Source organism: Pongo pygmaeus, chromosome 3 (genome assembly GCF_028885625.2).
Source record: "Pongo pygmaeus isolate AG05252 chromosome 3, NHGRI_mPonPyg2-v2.0_pri, whole genome shotgun sequence".
Lineage (NCBI taxonomy): Eukaryota > Metazoa > Chordata > Mammalia > Primates > Hominidae > Pongo > Pongo pygmaeus.
Genome location: NC_072376.2, coordinates 6,982,648 through 6,997,735, shown reverse-complemented (window position 1 = coordinate 6,997,735; position 15,088 = coordinate 6,982,648). Strand labels below are relative to the sequence as shown.

Genomic DNA, 15,088 nt, shown 5'->3' with positions numbered 1-15,088 from the left:
CATGTATTTCCAGTTCTGCATCCTCTGATTCACCTGTGTGAAATATTCCACCCACCTGGCATGCCCTTCCCTTCCCTCAACCAATCAAGTCCCTCAACACCTGGCTGATGTCATCCTCCAAACCCCAAGAAGCCATCTCTTGTTGCTTCTGCCAGGGCTGAGTCATCTCTTCTCTGAATTCCTCTGACACCTGTGCCCTGTTCCGCAGCCTGCCTGCTTGCTTGCTTGCTTGCCTGCCTGCCTGCCTGCCTGCCTTCCTGCCTGCCTGCCTGCCTTCCTTCCTTCCTTCCTTCCTTCCTTCCTTCCTTCCTCCCTCCCTCCCTCCCTTCCCTCCCTCCCTTCCTCCCTCCCTCCCTTCCTTGCTGTCTTTCTTTCTCTTTCTTTCTTCTTTTTGTTTTGATAGAGTCTCGTTCTGTTGCCCAGGCTGAAGTGCAGTGGCATGATCTCAGCTCACTGCAACCTCTGCCTCCCAGGTTCAAGCAATTTCTCCTGCCTCAGCCTCCCGAGTAGCTGGGATTACAGGTGCCCGCCACCATGCCTGGCTAATTTTTGTATTTTTAGTAGAGACAGGGTTTCACCATGTTGGCCAGGCTGGTCTCAAACTCTTGACCTTAAGTGACCCGCCCACCTTGGCCTCCCAAAGTGCTGGGATTACAGGCACCCTTTAGTCTTTCTTAAGTTGTTTTATGTGCATGCACTTTGTCACTTAGATGGCAAGATAATTAAGGTCAGGGACACACACACACACACACACACACACACACACACATGCTTGCCCACCACACCTGTTGGTTAGCTACCATTCTGAATTTTCATTTCCTCAAAGACACAGCCTGAGTTTTCAGAACGGAGCTATGACCTGTTAGATATTTACTATGGGCCATGCACACTCATGTGTGTTGTATTGTGTGTGCTCCATGTATTCAGTCTTGGCCATGTTCATTAGAAGAAATGGGCATTCAGGGTTAAGGTGGCATAGTTATGTCACTTTCACTTTTATGTCCCCTCTGAGACATTTTTAAGAATTTGATTTAAACAAAATAATGTTTTCCCTAAAAATGGTCCACTTCTCCCTGTCTGATCACGACCTTGACATCATGGATGGTGTTTGCTTCTCTGCCCTGGATGACAGATGCTCAGAGTCAGTAGTGGATGACTAATCACGGCCACTCCAGTGTCCTAATCACTGGCACATTTGTTCTGTCCTTCCTTGATCCTCAGTCCTGCTATTCGACTTCCGTCTGATTTCACCATATGCATGACAAATCACTGTGGACATCTCAAATCCTTTGTGTAAAAAGGCAGGGAATCAACTGGGTATCCACAGATAGGCTGAATGTCACCCTTGGGAAAAAGCGTAATAGGCCTCACACATTTTTTGCATACTTGCAAATTAGAGCAACTAATCCAGCCTGATGTGATTTTGACTTGATCTTTCTTTCCTGGTCATCTTCACTGTTTAATCAAACATACACACACACCCACAAATACATTTACACACCAAAGACATACACTTACATTTACATACACACTGGCACTCACACACACAACTATGCACACACACACCGGCAGTGGTTTTCCTAGTATGCAGACCAGCCCATATACCCTCCCTGCTTGAACGTAAGCTCTCCTTCCTCCACTGGCCAATGAAGAACCTTTACAAGCCTCTGAATCTCTCTGAGCCTCAGTTTACTCTTTGGGAAAGAGGGGTGCTCTACCTGGGCTGCATTTCTCACAGTACCGTGCATAGAATAGGTGAGAGATAATGGCAGTTGTGCCGAATGCTTGGACTAGAGCAAAAACACATGTGATCGGTACTCATGAAGCTTTATTTTTCATAATACTCCCTCATCATCATAGTGGACACTCTTTACTCGTCTCACAACTGAGCAGGCCTCCCCCGTTCGGTGGCTCTATTCAGAGCCAACAGCTTCTGCAGGGCTAGGAAGCCATGTGCCTTTGTTTGCTCAGAGCCACACCCAGGATGCTCCACTCACTGCAGTGGGCACAAGAAGCCGCTTCAGCTAAGTTAATCCCCAACTGTGCCATTCATTAAAAAAAAAAAAAAAAAAAAAAGACATGCATGAAAGAGAGCTTTATAAATATTTCAGTCCTTGGGGGCAGGAGCTAAGTGTTTCTGCTTTTTTGCTCTTCCGTCTCTAACCAGCTACTATATTATCTCAGAAAAAGGCTGAGACGGAAAAAAGAGGAAGACATCACCATCATCGTCACCATGAGCAGAACGATCAACCTCCTTGCCTTTGCCCATGCTGCGCCCCTGCCTGTGATGCCCCTTCACCTCCCCTACTCTAGCTCCCACCTCTCCAGTCTCTGAACTCATTGGCAAAGCTACACCCTTATCCCCACTGTGCAGATGAGACAGCTGAGGCTCAGACGGGCACAGGATGACCCAGCAACAAGCAGATGGGGACCTGGGGATGAAGCTGAGAGCTATGCCTGCTACCCCAGCACTTCTTCCCATGAACCACACTTGATCCTTTCCAAGCCCCCAGGTCTCTCCACAGGCCACACATCATGGCTGTCAGAAACATCTGAACTGCCTTCATGATTTGATCTAACTGTGCAGTGGTTGCCCTGGGAAGCAGAGGGTGGGCTCTCTCGAGGCCGTCTTTCCTTCAGTTTCTCCAGCATGCCAACTCCTTTGCCTCTGGGGCCCCACGGGCTCCACGAAGAACCCTGCTCTCCTCCTGTCCCCTGTCTCCCCTAGGATCAGGCTGAGTGTCCCTGCTGGGGTTTCCTCCGCCCCTCCGTATGATACCCTTAACACTTCACTAACACTTCAGGCTGAAATGTCAGCCTTGGCTAAGCTCTAGAAGGGCCAGGGCAAACCCATTCATCTCCTTCCCACTCTTCCTGGCACCCAGCACTGTGCTTGGCACGGCAGTCATTTGACAAGTTAATGCAAACCCACTAACAGCCAATGGGTTTGCATTAACTTGTCAAATGACTACTATGGAACAGGTTAAGGTGCAGCCATTTGAAAAGCCACAGTGCTCACCCATTTGTTACATGGCATTTAAGGCAGGGATCTGGTTCCTGTCACAACACATGTATGTGTGTTATTAGCAAAAGGTACTCAGGAAGATGAAAGGTCCTATACAGTGAAGCCCCATACAAGTGAATCCTCTCTGATTTGTTGAAGGTTTTGATTTGTTTAAAACCACAAACCCTTCTGGCTGATGTGGGCCAAATGAACACAAATGATCCTCATCAAGGCCCTCTTTCCCAGGAACTAAGCATAACTTACAGCCTCTCTCCTTCCCATGCTCATTGAAACCACCTTTAGAGGCTGCTGGAACCACCCATTTGATTTCTCTTTACACACAAGCTGACTAATTGTTTCACATGAAGAACTAAAGCAGCAAGACCTGTCAGCAGATCTGAAGCCCTTATCACACACCTAGCACACTAAACGCTTTGGAGGGTCACCTAGGATGTTCAGGAGTCCTGTGAAGGGGCCTAATACTGTACAGCAGAGCACTGAGGTTCAGAGAGGCATCAAACACCCAGCTCCATCGGCTGGAAAAGCCTAGGCATCTCCACTCCAGAGGGTGACAGCCAGTAGGCCGGGTGACCACTTCAGCTTAGCAGACTGGGACTGCACACTTTCGGAGGCAGCATCCCACAGACCTGCCTTGCAGGCCATCCTATTAAGTTTTCACCTTGGAGACTGGGGACCTGAGAGCAGCAGAGACCTGCTGTGGGCACACAGCCTCAAACCCAGAGCTCCTGACTCCTGCGTCACTGCATCACCCCTGACCCCATCACCTGCCTCAGTTCCCTTGGGAGGCAGGGTTAGAGAGTCCCAAGGCAGGGACTTGCTCAAATATTACCTGCCTTCTTCTCACATTGCCCAGGAGGAAGCAACCATATGTCTTCTAGTGATTCTCGACCAACTACACTGTTTACGAATGGGCCACTTACACCTCTACGTCTCAGAGGGCAGAGCTGAGAGATAGAGAAGAGGTGGTGCCCACCCTCTGCATGGGGGCTTGGCAGAGGCCTGCTGACAAGAGCTGAGGCTGGGCCCAGGAGGAGTTTTCTAACTCAAGACTCAGCCCAGAGCTGGGGCGGATGCAGGACAGTGCAGGGGAGGCAGGGGGCCTGGGTTCCCTCCTGACCTTCCTGTGGCAGAGGCCCTCAGCCCATGCTCCAGCCTCAGGGAGCTTTACGTGGGTAATGCGACCCGCAAAGCCTTGCTGCCACGATTTAAAGAAACAGGCCTGCAATACACGGGACAGGCCACTGGCAGGTGAGTGGAAATATCAATCCCTCCGCCTACCTAAGGCTGCCCTCTGGCAGGTGCCCTGCGACTGTCCAGGAGCCTGAATTTTGCATAAACGAGCAGGCTGGGTCTCCAGTAGTCAAATCTCAGGAGTCACCCTGGAGGATTCCACCACCCCCACAATCCCGCCTCCCAGCCGGAGCTGCTCCTGCATACATGGGCTCCAGTGGTCCGCATCCCTCAGGAACAGTCAGGCTCCACGCTGATGCCAGGCAGGAACTGGGGCAGAGGGCCAGCTCCTGACCGCTGCGCCCTCAGCTCCCCACCCCGAGATAAAGCGTAAAGACGGGGGTTCCTTTGTTTCCGGCCACACCCAGGGACGCAGCCCGGCTGTTCTGCCTCCACCACCGTCCCCACCCTCTCGCGGCCCAGCGTCGGCAGCATTAACCCTTCCCGGCCGGCAGCCGCCAGCGTCGCCCCATTAGGTTATTTTTAGCTGCGGGCAGGGGTGGACCGAGCTTCCATCATGGCGCTGTCCCTAGGTCCGGACTTCCACTCCATCAGTAAAGGCGAGGAGTGGGGAGCACTAGTTGATCTTCTTCCCTCCCCTGGCGGGGGAGGTACCGGGCTGTGGGGTGCATGGGCCGGACGGTGCGGGGGCCGAGCCAAGGAGGCTCAGCTCACCCTCCCACCCCCGCGCGAGGCCTGCGGGGAGGGGGTTCGGACCCCCGCCCCTCCCTCTTTTGTTCGGCTCCGCATCCTCCCTGTCCACGCCATCCTCTGGCACATCCCGTGGGGGGAGGGGGCGGCAAGCCCGCGGGGAGAGGGACTCCCGGCTCCAGCCCCGCCCCGCCATGCGGGGCTCCCCCACCCCCATTGTCCCCAGGGGCTGGGGGAGGGGGCTGAAATCCCAAGACCGGCCCCGCCCCACCCGCGGCGACGCAGGAGGCCTCGGGGGCCGCCCCTGCCGGCGCCCCGTGGATCTGGACCCTGCCGGGCGCCCACTCCCAGCCCACGAAGGCCAGCGCGGGGCGGCGGGGGCGGAGGCCGCTTACCGTGATGTGCGGGATGCTCTTCTTGCCCTGGTACGACATGGCCCCCTCTGGCGCCCTAGGCCCGGCCGCTGACCTGCGTGGCTGTCTGACTCGGTCCGGAGCTCTCGGCCCCGCTCCCCGCGGGCGCGCTGACAAAGGCCCGGGAGGGATAGAGAGAGGGACGAAGGCCCGGCGCCCGTGGATGCCCACGCGCGGCTGCCCCGGCTGCTCGGCCCGCCCGCCGCCGCTCCGGCTGCCAGCACCGCCCGGCTCGGCGAGGAGGGCGGGAGAAGGAGGAGGGAGAGGCGAGGGCGGGAGGAGGAGGCTGCAGACAGCTCCTCCCGGCAGCGCGGAGCGAAGCCCGATTCGCCTCTCTCCGCTCGAACCAGGAAGCGCTTCCCTTCCGATCTCCCACTCCGCCCCCCGCCCCCCACCCGCCCAGCCCCGCCGACCCCCGCCCTGCGCACACGCCCTTGGCGGGCCCTGGCCTCGCTCTGGCTATCCAGAGAGTCTGGTTTTCAGGGCTCCTTTAAAAGAAAAAGACCGCGCGGTCAGGGCCCGCGGACGGCGCCACAGGTGTGCGGCCGCGCGTCTGGAGGCCTCCCCGGAACATCTGCGGGGGTGTGGGGGGAGGGAGTGTGGGACGGGGGCCAAGGATCGGCCCAAGCTGCTGGGAACGTTCTTGGCTCTCCAGGATCGCGCCCAAGGACCGCTCCCCTCTTGCCTCTCCTTCTATAGCCTCCGTTTATCCTTCCCGAGTGCCTCTCCCTGAATGCACCAAGCACTTTTTCCATCTCGGACTCCAAGCCTTTATTCACGCTGTACCCTCTCCCTAAATAGTCTACCCCAGACAAAAGGCTGCCCACTCCCCTAGACCCATCTCCAATGCCTTCCCCACCACGAAGCCTCTCCCTGCCACCCTCTCTATCCTAACACTGAACCAGCCCCCCCGGGGGCCGCTAAGGTGGAGCCCCCTAACTGGCAGAGGGAACAGCAGGGACAGAAGGGTACGGCCTTAATTAATGCTGACTTGTTCTACTCCAACAGCAGCTCCCTTATCACACAGCAGCCTGACATTGGGGCCACCAGGTCACCCCACAGAATTGCCTCCAAGACAGAAAGTGTTTGGAGGGCTGGGCCACTGGCACCAAGGTGTCCACAGCCCTGGGGACAAGCTGGGGGTCAGGAGGAGGACTAGGGTGCTCCAGCCTCCCAGCAGTGTGGACACCAGCCCCGGAGTCCATGATCCAGATGTTGCTCCAGAGGGAGGTGGGCAGGAAGCCAGGTCACAGCTTGAGAAGGTTCATAACAGCAGAGGGGAAAAGATGAAAGATGGAGGAAAAGGGGGAGCCCCAGCAAGCCCCCACCTCACTGGACAGGTGCCCCAAGTTCCCAGGCAGAATAAAACACCAACTTTATCCACCACTTCGTTGTTCATTTTCTGCACGCGAAATCCAACCCCACAGGTCCTATGAAACTACTCATCTTTTCTGCTTTCAAGTTGCCATCCAGAGCGAGAGTGGCCTAGGCTTGGTACAGCTCCACCAGCACCGTGGATGGGGGCTGGGGCCCTGACCTCCACCACCCCAGAGGCCAGTCCCCTAATCCAGGGCAGGAGGCCAGAGACACCTGGGCCTTAAAATAGAGGTGAGGTTTTAGCTTCACAGAGAAGCCAGCTCAGTATCCCAGGAAAACTAGGCATAATTTTCCCATTTTACAGACAGGAAATTGAGGCTTACAGAGGTAAAATGATGTACCCTGGGTGCAAAACATATTAGCTGCGGCAAAGCAGCATGGAGATGCCAGGTTCCCCCACACTCTGTTTACAACTCATTTCCTTCCACGCATTCATGCATCCCTGGCTCTCAGCGGGGCCTAAAATCCCTGTCAATGACCGGAAATTGCAGATGGGAACACTGTCCCTCCCCAACTCCTACACTCCCTTCCTTGGAGTTGTTAAGTCCTAGGTTCCACGTACCAGGGCGTTCCCTGGGGTCAGTCTGGAGATCTGAGCGGAAAGCCCCCAGAGCAAGGGACAAGACCACGTACGTATCAGGGGGAGGAGCATCCGCCTGCCACTGGCCAAACAGATCGCTGCTCCCAAGCAGATTTAGCCGGTACAAAGCGCCGCAGCCGCTCAGCCTCCAGCAGCGGCAATCGTTGCGCCTGCGCCGCAGAAACCCCTCCTGCAGCCCAGGGAGAAGCCTGGTGGGCGGGGGGGAAGGGCCGGGGCACCCGTTGCAAAGCCCTGGAGCGGTGAGGCCCGCCCCGGAACCCGAGCCCGCTGTAACCCAAGCCTTAAGGCCGCTCTGCCCGCAGAAAGTAAAACCCTCCCTCCGTGGAGATCGCGAGCCCCTGAGTTCCACAGTCGCGAAGCTCGAGTGCTTTCGGAGCCCCGGGCGCGCCAGAGGCGCTGCCTTTTGTCCGGTCCCTGAGAAGCCATGGAGAAAGGCAGAGGAGACCACAGGGAGAAGAGGAAGGAGGAGGGGAGACGAACGGGAAAGGTGAAGCGACCAGCGTCCCCAAGCGTCAGGGCGCAGCTGCGGGGCTGGCCCAGGCTGCGCCCTGGGGGAGATGCTGGCGTTGGTGACATTGACCGCAGCTCCAGAGGAACTCTCCTTGGGACAGCTACGGGCCGTGCACAAAGCGCCCTCGCCTCCCTGGTACTCCACCACCCTTTGAGGAAGGCCGGGAGAAGACGGCCACCCCCATCTGACAGATGGAGAAGCTGAGGCTCAAGAGAGCAAAGCGCCTTGGCTGGAAACCCGGATTCCCTGGTACTGGTCCGGCTTCTCGGCTCGCGGCCCAGAAGCCTCCCCATCGGGCTCGGGAGTTTGGATCCCAAGAGAGGTCGGACCACCAGGGAAGGTAGTGGACAGGGGTGAGATAAAGAAGGAGTGGGGGAAGAGGAGGCTGGACTTTCGCACCATCTGCCTTTCTGACCACCCCACCACCACACACACACACACACACACACACACACACACCCTTGCTGTTGGACCTCTCCCTCGCGAGGCTCCGGCTTCAGGACCACGGAGAGCTCTGGAGCTACAGAAAGCCCGCCCCAGAAGGGATGGGGCCCGAAGAGGCCCACCACCGTGCCTACCAGTCCCCTGCTCCTATTCCTCCAGGAAGCCCTCCCAGATATCTGCCCCGATCAAGCTCTGCTTCCCTCCAGGCTCACTTTGGGTTACTCATAGCATTTAATAGGGGAAGGTTTAATTAAAATGATAATGATTGTAATAAAAGTCAACAACAAACATTTGTTGAATGCTCACTACCGACCGGCATTAACTGATTTAATTCTCACAATGAATCCGTCGCTCCCCCTAGCCTGGGAACTTCTGGAGGGTGGGGCCAGGTTGCTGAGCCAGGGACCTAGCGCCTACCCTGGGCCTGGCACCTAGCAGTGCTTCGGCATCCAGGTCTGGACCAATTCGAAAGCTCCCCAGCCCTCGGATGCTCCAACTTCCGTTTTTCTGGCACCTGACCCTGGCTCTCGTCGGTCCATCCAAAGGCTACGCCGTCCATCCGCCCTTCTTCCCCAAGTTCCCTGGTGACCCCCAGCTCAAGAGAGAATACCCACAGGGCCCAAGCCCTAGCGTTCCCTCTCCCTGATCCTCCCAGCCCCATGCTCAGGTCTGGGAGGCTAGAGACCCCAGTTCAAATCCCAGCTCTACCTCCACCTTGCTCTGTGAAGCAGGCACATCGGTGTGTGCTGCGGAGCTCAGGAGTGCCCCTTGAATCTATTGGCGCTTGAGGGTAGGGGTTTACGGCTCCAACTGCCCGACGAACTAAATCCTTAACCAAATCCTTCCCCCCAGCAAGCATGAGGGGAGCGCTCGTAAAAAAGCTCCTTCCAGCTTTAATCTGTGTGGCCGCAGGCGACTCGCGGAACCTCTCCCGGGGCCCCGCACACAGTAGGTGCTCTATAATTACTACCGAGTGAGTGGATGGATGAATGGACCAACGCAGAACGGAGCTCCAGGTCTTTTCACAAAACAGAATGAGGGGCCTGGGTTAGATTCATCCCAGAGGTCCCTTCGCGTTTTAAGCGTGCATGCGGTGGCTTTAGCCAACTTCCCCTCTCAGAACCTCGCTCTCCCTTTCTGCAGAAGAGGAGCCGGGACTGGACCCGGGCGATCCCTTCCAAGTCTCATGGACCACGCCGGCCAGCCCCGACCGAGTCGCCCCAGCTTTGGGAACCTCTTGCATGATGAGGTGGGGGAGGGGCCGCGCCGTGGCTCTCCCCAGCCTGGCGGCCGCTGCCCCAACACCGGGGCCCGGGCATGGCCCTCGGGCGCCCCATGCCCTGGGTTCTCCCGGGGCCCGCCCCCCTCGTAAGGCCCGCGCGCGCCCCGAGGGTACCTGGCCATTGTCCCGGCCGAGGGGCAGGTCGCGGGGCGCGGGGCAGCGGATGCGCAGCGTCGGCGGTCGTTCGTCGCGCTCTCCTGGCGAGCTGACCGCGGAGCCCGAGGGATCGCTCACGTCGCTGGCCGTGTCCTCACTGCCTCCCGGCCCTGGCAGGCCGACCGCGTCGGGCCGGCCAGCGCTGCGCGGCGTGCGCGCCGAGCCGCGGCGGCCCACACTGTAGGCGTCGAAGTCGATGGTCTTGTTCTCGTAGGCTCCCTCCACCGCGGCGAACATGCCGCCGTACTTCTGGCGCGGGGTCTGCGCCGCGCTGCCCGGCCGCGCCAGGTACACGGGCAGGTCGTCCTCCGTGTTCCACGCGCGCCGCCGGTCCGCCATACCCGTCCAAAGCCGGCCACCCACCGCGCTCCCGCCTGCCCGCCCGCGGCCCTGGCCACCGCCGTGCGCCGCGCTCCGCGCTCCGCGCCTCGGTGCGGGCCTGCGGCGGCCCCGGCGCGACTGCGGCCCGGGGAGGGGAGAGGCGGGGCGGGGCGCGCGCCGGGGCGGGGCCGGGGCGGGGCCTCCGGGCGGCTGCGGGCTAGCTGCGCGGCCAGCTACAAAGGACCAGGAGGCGGGGATCGCGGCTGGGGCGGGGAGGGACGGTGACGCGCCCGAGCCGCAGCGCGGAGGGCGGGCCGCGGCACCGCAGTGCCCTCGCCGCACCCCCCACTCTCCGCCCCCAGGCGGAGCGCAGGGCGCGAGGAGAGCGCGGGGCAGGAGCCGTGTGCGTACACTCGCGAGCCCACACGCTCTGGAGGCACACGCGGGTTCATACCTGCACACCAGACAATTACGCCAAACACATGAGAGATGCACAGACATGCTGGCACTCACACGAGAGTCAATCACACATGCTCTCCGGAGATACATAGGGGCTCGATCATGCACACCATACTCAATGTTGCACACACATACACATATATGCTTATGCACATTCCGAGTTCATTACAAACACACAATAGAAATCCTCACTGTCTCACAACCCCACTCACACACAGTATCACACCAAGATTAATTGCACAACTGGAGAGGCACATGCGTTGGATACACCGTTCATTCTGTCATTATTATTTTGCTGAGCGCCCACTAGTGCCTAGCACTGTTGTAGGAGCTGGGAACAGAGCCATGGACCAAATAGACCAAGTGCCTGCCCTCCAGGAGCTGACCTGCTAAGGAGGGGAATTGGATACAAAAGCACCCATATGGTGGGCCAAGAGGTGGTAAGGGCCAGGAAAGGTGGTGCAGCAGCCAAGAGGGACATGCTAGGGGCACACTCCGACAGACACATAAGAGAAGCACATTCTTGCATGAGAACCAGTGACACACACATACACGCGCACGCCAATGACACCACACAACACACCAATATCAAAGGCAAGCTCAGGGCGATTCCACACATGTGCATCATAAACTGGCAACAGGACGCACACACACAAGTCCACACCAGGAATAAAGGAAGTCAAAAGCTTAAATGAAAACGCTCCAGAGAAAGACACACAGAGACAGAGATGACCACACACACACAGCTGGCAGTCAACCAGACAGACAGATATTCCCTCATTCGAAGGGCACAGTCCACGTTTGTTGCTCCTGGAGCTTGCAGTCTGGGCGTTCTGGGGTTCCTCTGTCGTGGAGGTCGCTCTGCTGGGGCTCTCCTCTAAGGCAAAGCACCACCTGCCTCCTATAGACACCTTCCCTTATTTCTCCACAATTATCAGGCAGAGGATCCTGCAAGTCCCTGGGGACCCTACAGTCCCAGCTGCACTTCCTGGAGAGGCAGAATCGCCAGCTGCCGACCCCCTCCTCGAGCCAGTCCAGACAAGCAAAGTCAGGACTGGGTGGGGACTGCAGAGGGGAGCATCAGTGCTTCTTGCAATGTCCCCCCACCCACAGCCTTCCATGCTGGGAGCTGTCCCTTCAACCCCGGGCCCTGCCAGCTGCAAGCCAGAGTTCCCACAGCGTGGCCAAGCTCCAAGAATACCAGACAGACAGATGCATTCATGTTCTTGTTCTATGACTCTTGGGCCCCATGGACTGAGGATCCTGGGGCCATCAGATCCATGGCCTCAGCTGACACCTCCCTGAATCTACTGTCTTCCAACCCTGCAACAAGGGGTCTGTGCAGCAGGTAGGTATTTTTACCTGCCACCTCTTTGAAGAGGAAACAGGAGGGGAGATTTGAAATGGCTTCCTAGGGCCTCAACCTCAAGGAGGTTCAGCCAGGCCTAGAGCATGGGCTCATCCACTAGGTGGGCATTTAGCAAGTTATTTTTCTGTGCTTGAGAGAGAGGCTAGTGTGGGGACACAGATGAGTATTTCTAAGTCTCTGCCTTCAACAAGTGTTTACTCTAATGGGGGAGAGAGTGCTGAATTCGAGAACAGAAAGTTCCACACACAGCCTCCATCTACCTTCCACCCACCACAGCTGCATCCTGGCTCCTCTCTCCTTGTGTCCCTGGGTCCACTGTGCAGATTTGTCACAGACACTCCTCTTGAGGCCCGTCAGCCTCCAGGCTATCTTGGAAGTGTTTCCAATTTTTCAATGAAAATTTTTCTCTGTCCAGTGAAATACTATTCCCAGCCCATTCCAGGCAAGAACAATTCATGTCGAAGACCACATAGAAATTTCTTCTAAAACCCCACAAATGTTCAGGGTGACATAACCCAGAGAAATATCAGAAAACTCAAGAGTCTGAGTTAGGTGGAACTTTGGAGGCCAGGCCTCCTACTGCATGCTTGAATCTGCTCTCAACATCTTGAGGACACAGTCTCTCAGGCTTTGCTGGTGATGATGGAAATCTTACTGCTTTTAAAGAAAACCCTTTCCGTTGTGAGAAAGGGCTGGGCAGTTGCCAAGACTAGAGGGAGTGACACAAGGAAGGAGCTGAGAAAGGGCTGTCTTTATGCAGAAGCAGGAAAGGATCTTCATAGCTTCTGCTTGTAGAAAGTTTACTACATGCCCGGACCATTGTAAGCACCTAACAGATGTAACTTTTTTATGCCTCTTAGCAACCTTGAAAGTACCATTTCAGCCTCATTTTACAGATGAGAAAACTGAGATTCAGAGAAGTAAATAACCTGTCCAGGGTCACAGCTGGCAAGTAAGAATTCGAGCTTTAAACAGAGTAGTCTGGTGCCAGAGTCCCCATCGAAACAACTACCCTTTTCTCTCCCCAAGAGCCTGACTGAGGTGGTCCCACTGGGAGATAGGAGATAAAGAGACCTGGTTTAGGCAGAAGAGTCTAGGTGGTTGAGTTAGAATCCTGTTTTCTATGCAGTCTTGGGCAACTAATCATTCGACATTCATCTAACACACCTTTGCGGCACCCACTGCATGTCACTGACTTTATATCACTTCCTCTCACTGTTTTCTCCCCGTGCAGAGGAGGCAATCGGACCCTCCTGAAGCTGCATACTGTGCATAAGGGTCCTTGCACACACAGTTCATTTCCGTGCATCATGCTCTGCTTTATACACTGCTGGCTCCCTCAGGCAGCCCCACGTGGCGAACTAGGCCACTTCCATCTTCAGGCTGGAGCGCTGAGGATGACAAACCTTAAGCCCATTGCTCAAGTTAACTACCGGGAAGTGACTAACCTGAGATTTCAACTCAGGTTTGTCTGAGATTTTTCCACACCATCTCATCTCAAGGTCAGTAACCCAAGCGCAACAGAGAAAAGGAGGAAGGAAACAAAACCCAGGGTATAAGGTTGGAAATGCACCCTCCAGCTTGCAGGGAGAGAGAAAGGAGCAATATTTGCCAGGAACCAACAGAGGCAGCAGGGGAAGCCTGAGAAAACTGCCCCCATCCTGACAACAGTTATGACCTCCCCCATCCCCCAACCCATCCTCCAACTGCTCCCACTCCTCCTGGGAAGGAGTTCTTATAAGTGAATTACAGCATTACATTTGGTGAAGGACAAACCTTGAGCTCATCCTGTCAGACATGAAACCTTCTTCCTGGGTGATGGCAGAGAACAGAAAGGGACATGTCAGGTGGGAGAGGACAAGAGGCCAGTTCAGGTCCGATGTGGATTTTGTTTTGGCAAACCAAAAAAAAAAAAAAAATTAATTAATTATTTGCAAAAACAATGTTTTCAAAAAAATGAAGGAAAGGGAATTGTAGTTTATCATCAGGTATATAGTAATGGATTATTGTCCTCATCTCAGATAAAAGAAAAGATTTTCAGAGAAGTTAAACAAGCTGTTTGGTTATATGGCCAGCAAGTGACAGAGATGCAGTTCAAATCCAGGCTCATTTGATTTTTAAATGTCTGCTTTTTTCTGTGGCCTCCAAATTAGTACACATGGGACTGTGGTGGGCAGAATAATGATGCTCAAAGATGCCCATACCTGAATCCCTAGAACTACTGCCCATGTTACTCCACATGGCAAATGGGACTCTGTGGCTGTGCTTAAGGATCTTAAGATGTGGAGATGATCCTGGATCACCTGGTGGAGCTAGTGTCATCACAGGAGTCCTTTTAAGTGAGACAGAGGCAGGAGAGTCAGAGTCTGAGAACAGGAGATCAGAGAACAGAAGCACAGGTCAAAGTGAGAGATATTTGAAGAGGAAGGAAAGGGCCACAAGCCAAAGGATGTGGGCACCTCTAGGAGCCAGAAAAGGCAAGGAAACACTTTCTCCCTGGAGCCTCCAGAAGGAAGGCAGCCCTGCCAACATCTTGGTTGTAGCCCAGGGATTCTGACTTTCAGAACTACAAGATAATGAATGTGAGTTGTTCTAAGGCAATGGGTTCATGGTCATCTGTCAAAGCAGCAATCAGAAATCACTACATGATTATAAAGGAAATCATTTAATTATTTGTGCAAAGTGGATTTGAGTACCAAGAAAAGCATTTATTCCCCACCAAAAATCAAAGGAATCCTAGCTCCATTGCCTTTTTCTGTTACGTCAAGGTCGACAACACTTTGTAACAAACCATCAATAAACAAAACATTCAAAAGGGAAAAAACCCTTTAATTGTGAAAAAGCATACATTTTAATGTACAAAATTACACAAATTATACATTTAACTAACATAGAAAAATACATCTCAGTAACAAGAGAAAATGCCGGCCTATTTTACACAAATGGAGCGATCATTACAAATCCTGAAAACCCAGAGGGAGGGTTGAGCCCAACCCAAACCGGTCGGGAATCCAGTGAACATCTCCACAGACTGATGGTTTTACTGCAGGCAGGCCCCGGAGGATAGCTGCCCCAGGACCCGAGGCAGGTCCTGCTGAAGAGCTTCCGGAGGGGAGGTGTTGGGTCCTGTCGCTGGACCACTCCCACGTGAACCAAGGCAGCTCACTCCGGGGAGGGGCAGGACTTGGCCTGCCAAAATTCTCAGCCTTGAGTTTATGAATGAGGGTGCATAGGAGACCTTGTAGATTC

At 55.3% G+C, this 15,088-nt stretch overlaps 1 protein-coding gene across 2 annotated transcripts in view; it reads right to left on the bottom strand.

Annotated features, from left to right (window-relative positions):
• Positions 1-10,153, bottom strand: part of CRMP1 (collapsin response mediator protein 1) — a 74,437-nt gene extending 64,284 nt beyond the window's left edge. Inside the window, exon 1 of one of the 2 annotated variants that reach the window (XM_054484767.2) lies at positions 9,649-10,153. In XM_054484767.2, coding sequence (XP_054340742.1) covers positions 9,649-10,029 — 381 coding nt within the window. In that variant the 5' untranslated portion in view covers positions 10,030-10,153. Of the gene's footprint in view, positions 1-5,301; positions 5,677-9,648 lie in introns of those variants that run through there. The other variant, XM_054484770.2, reaches the window with a different exon arrangement.
• Positions 10,154-15,088: the final 4,935 nt, after the last annotated feature.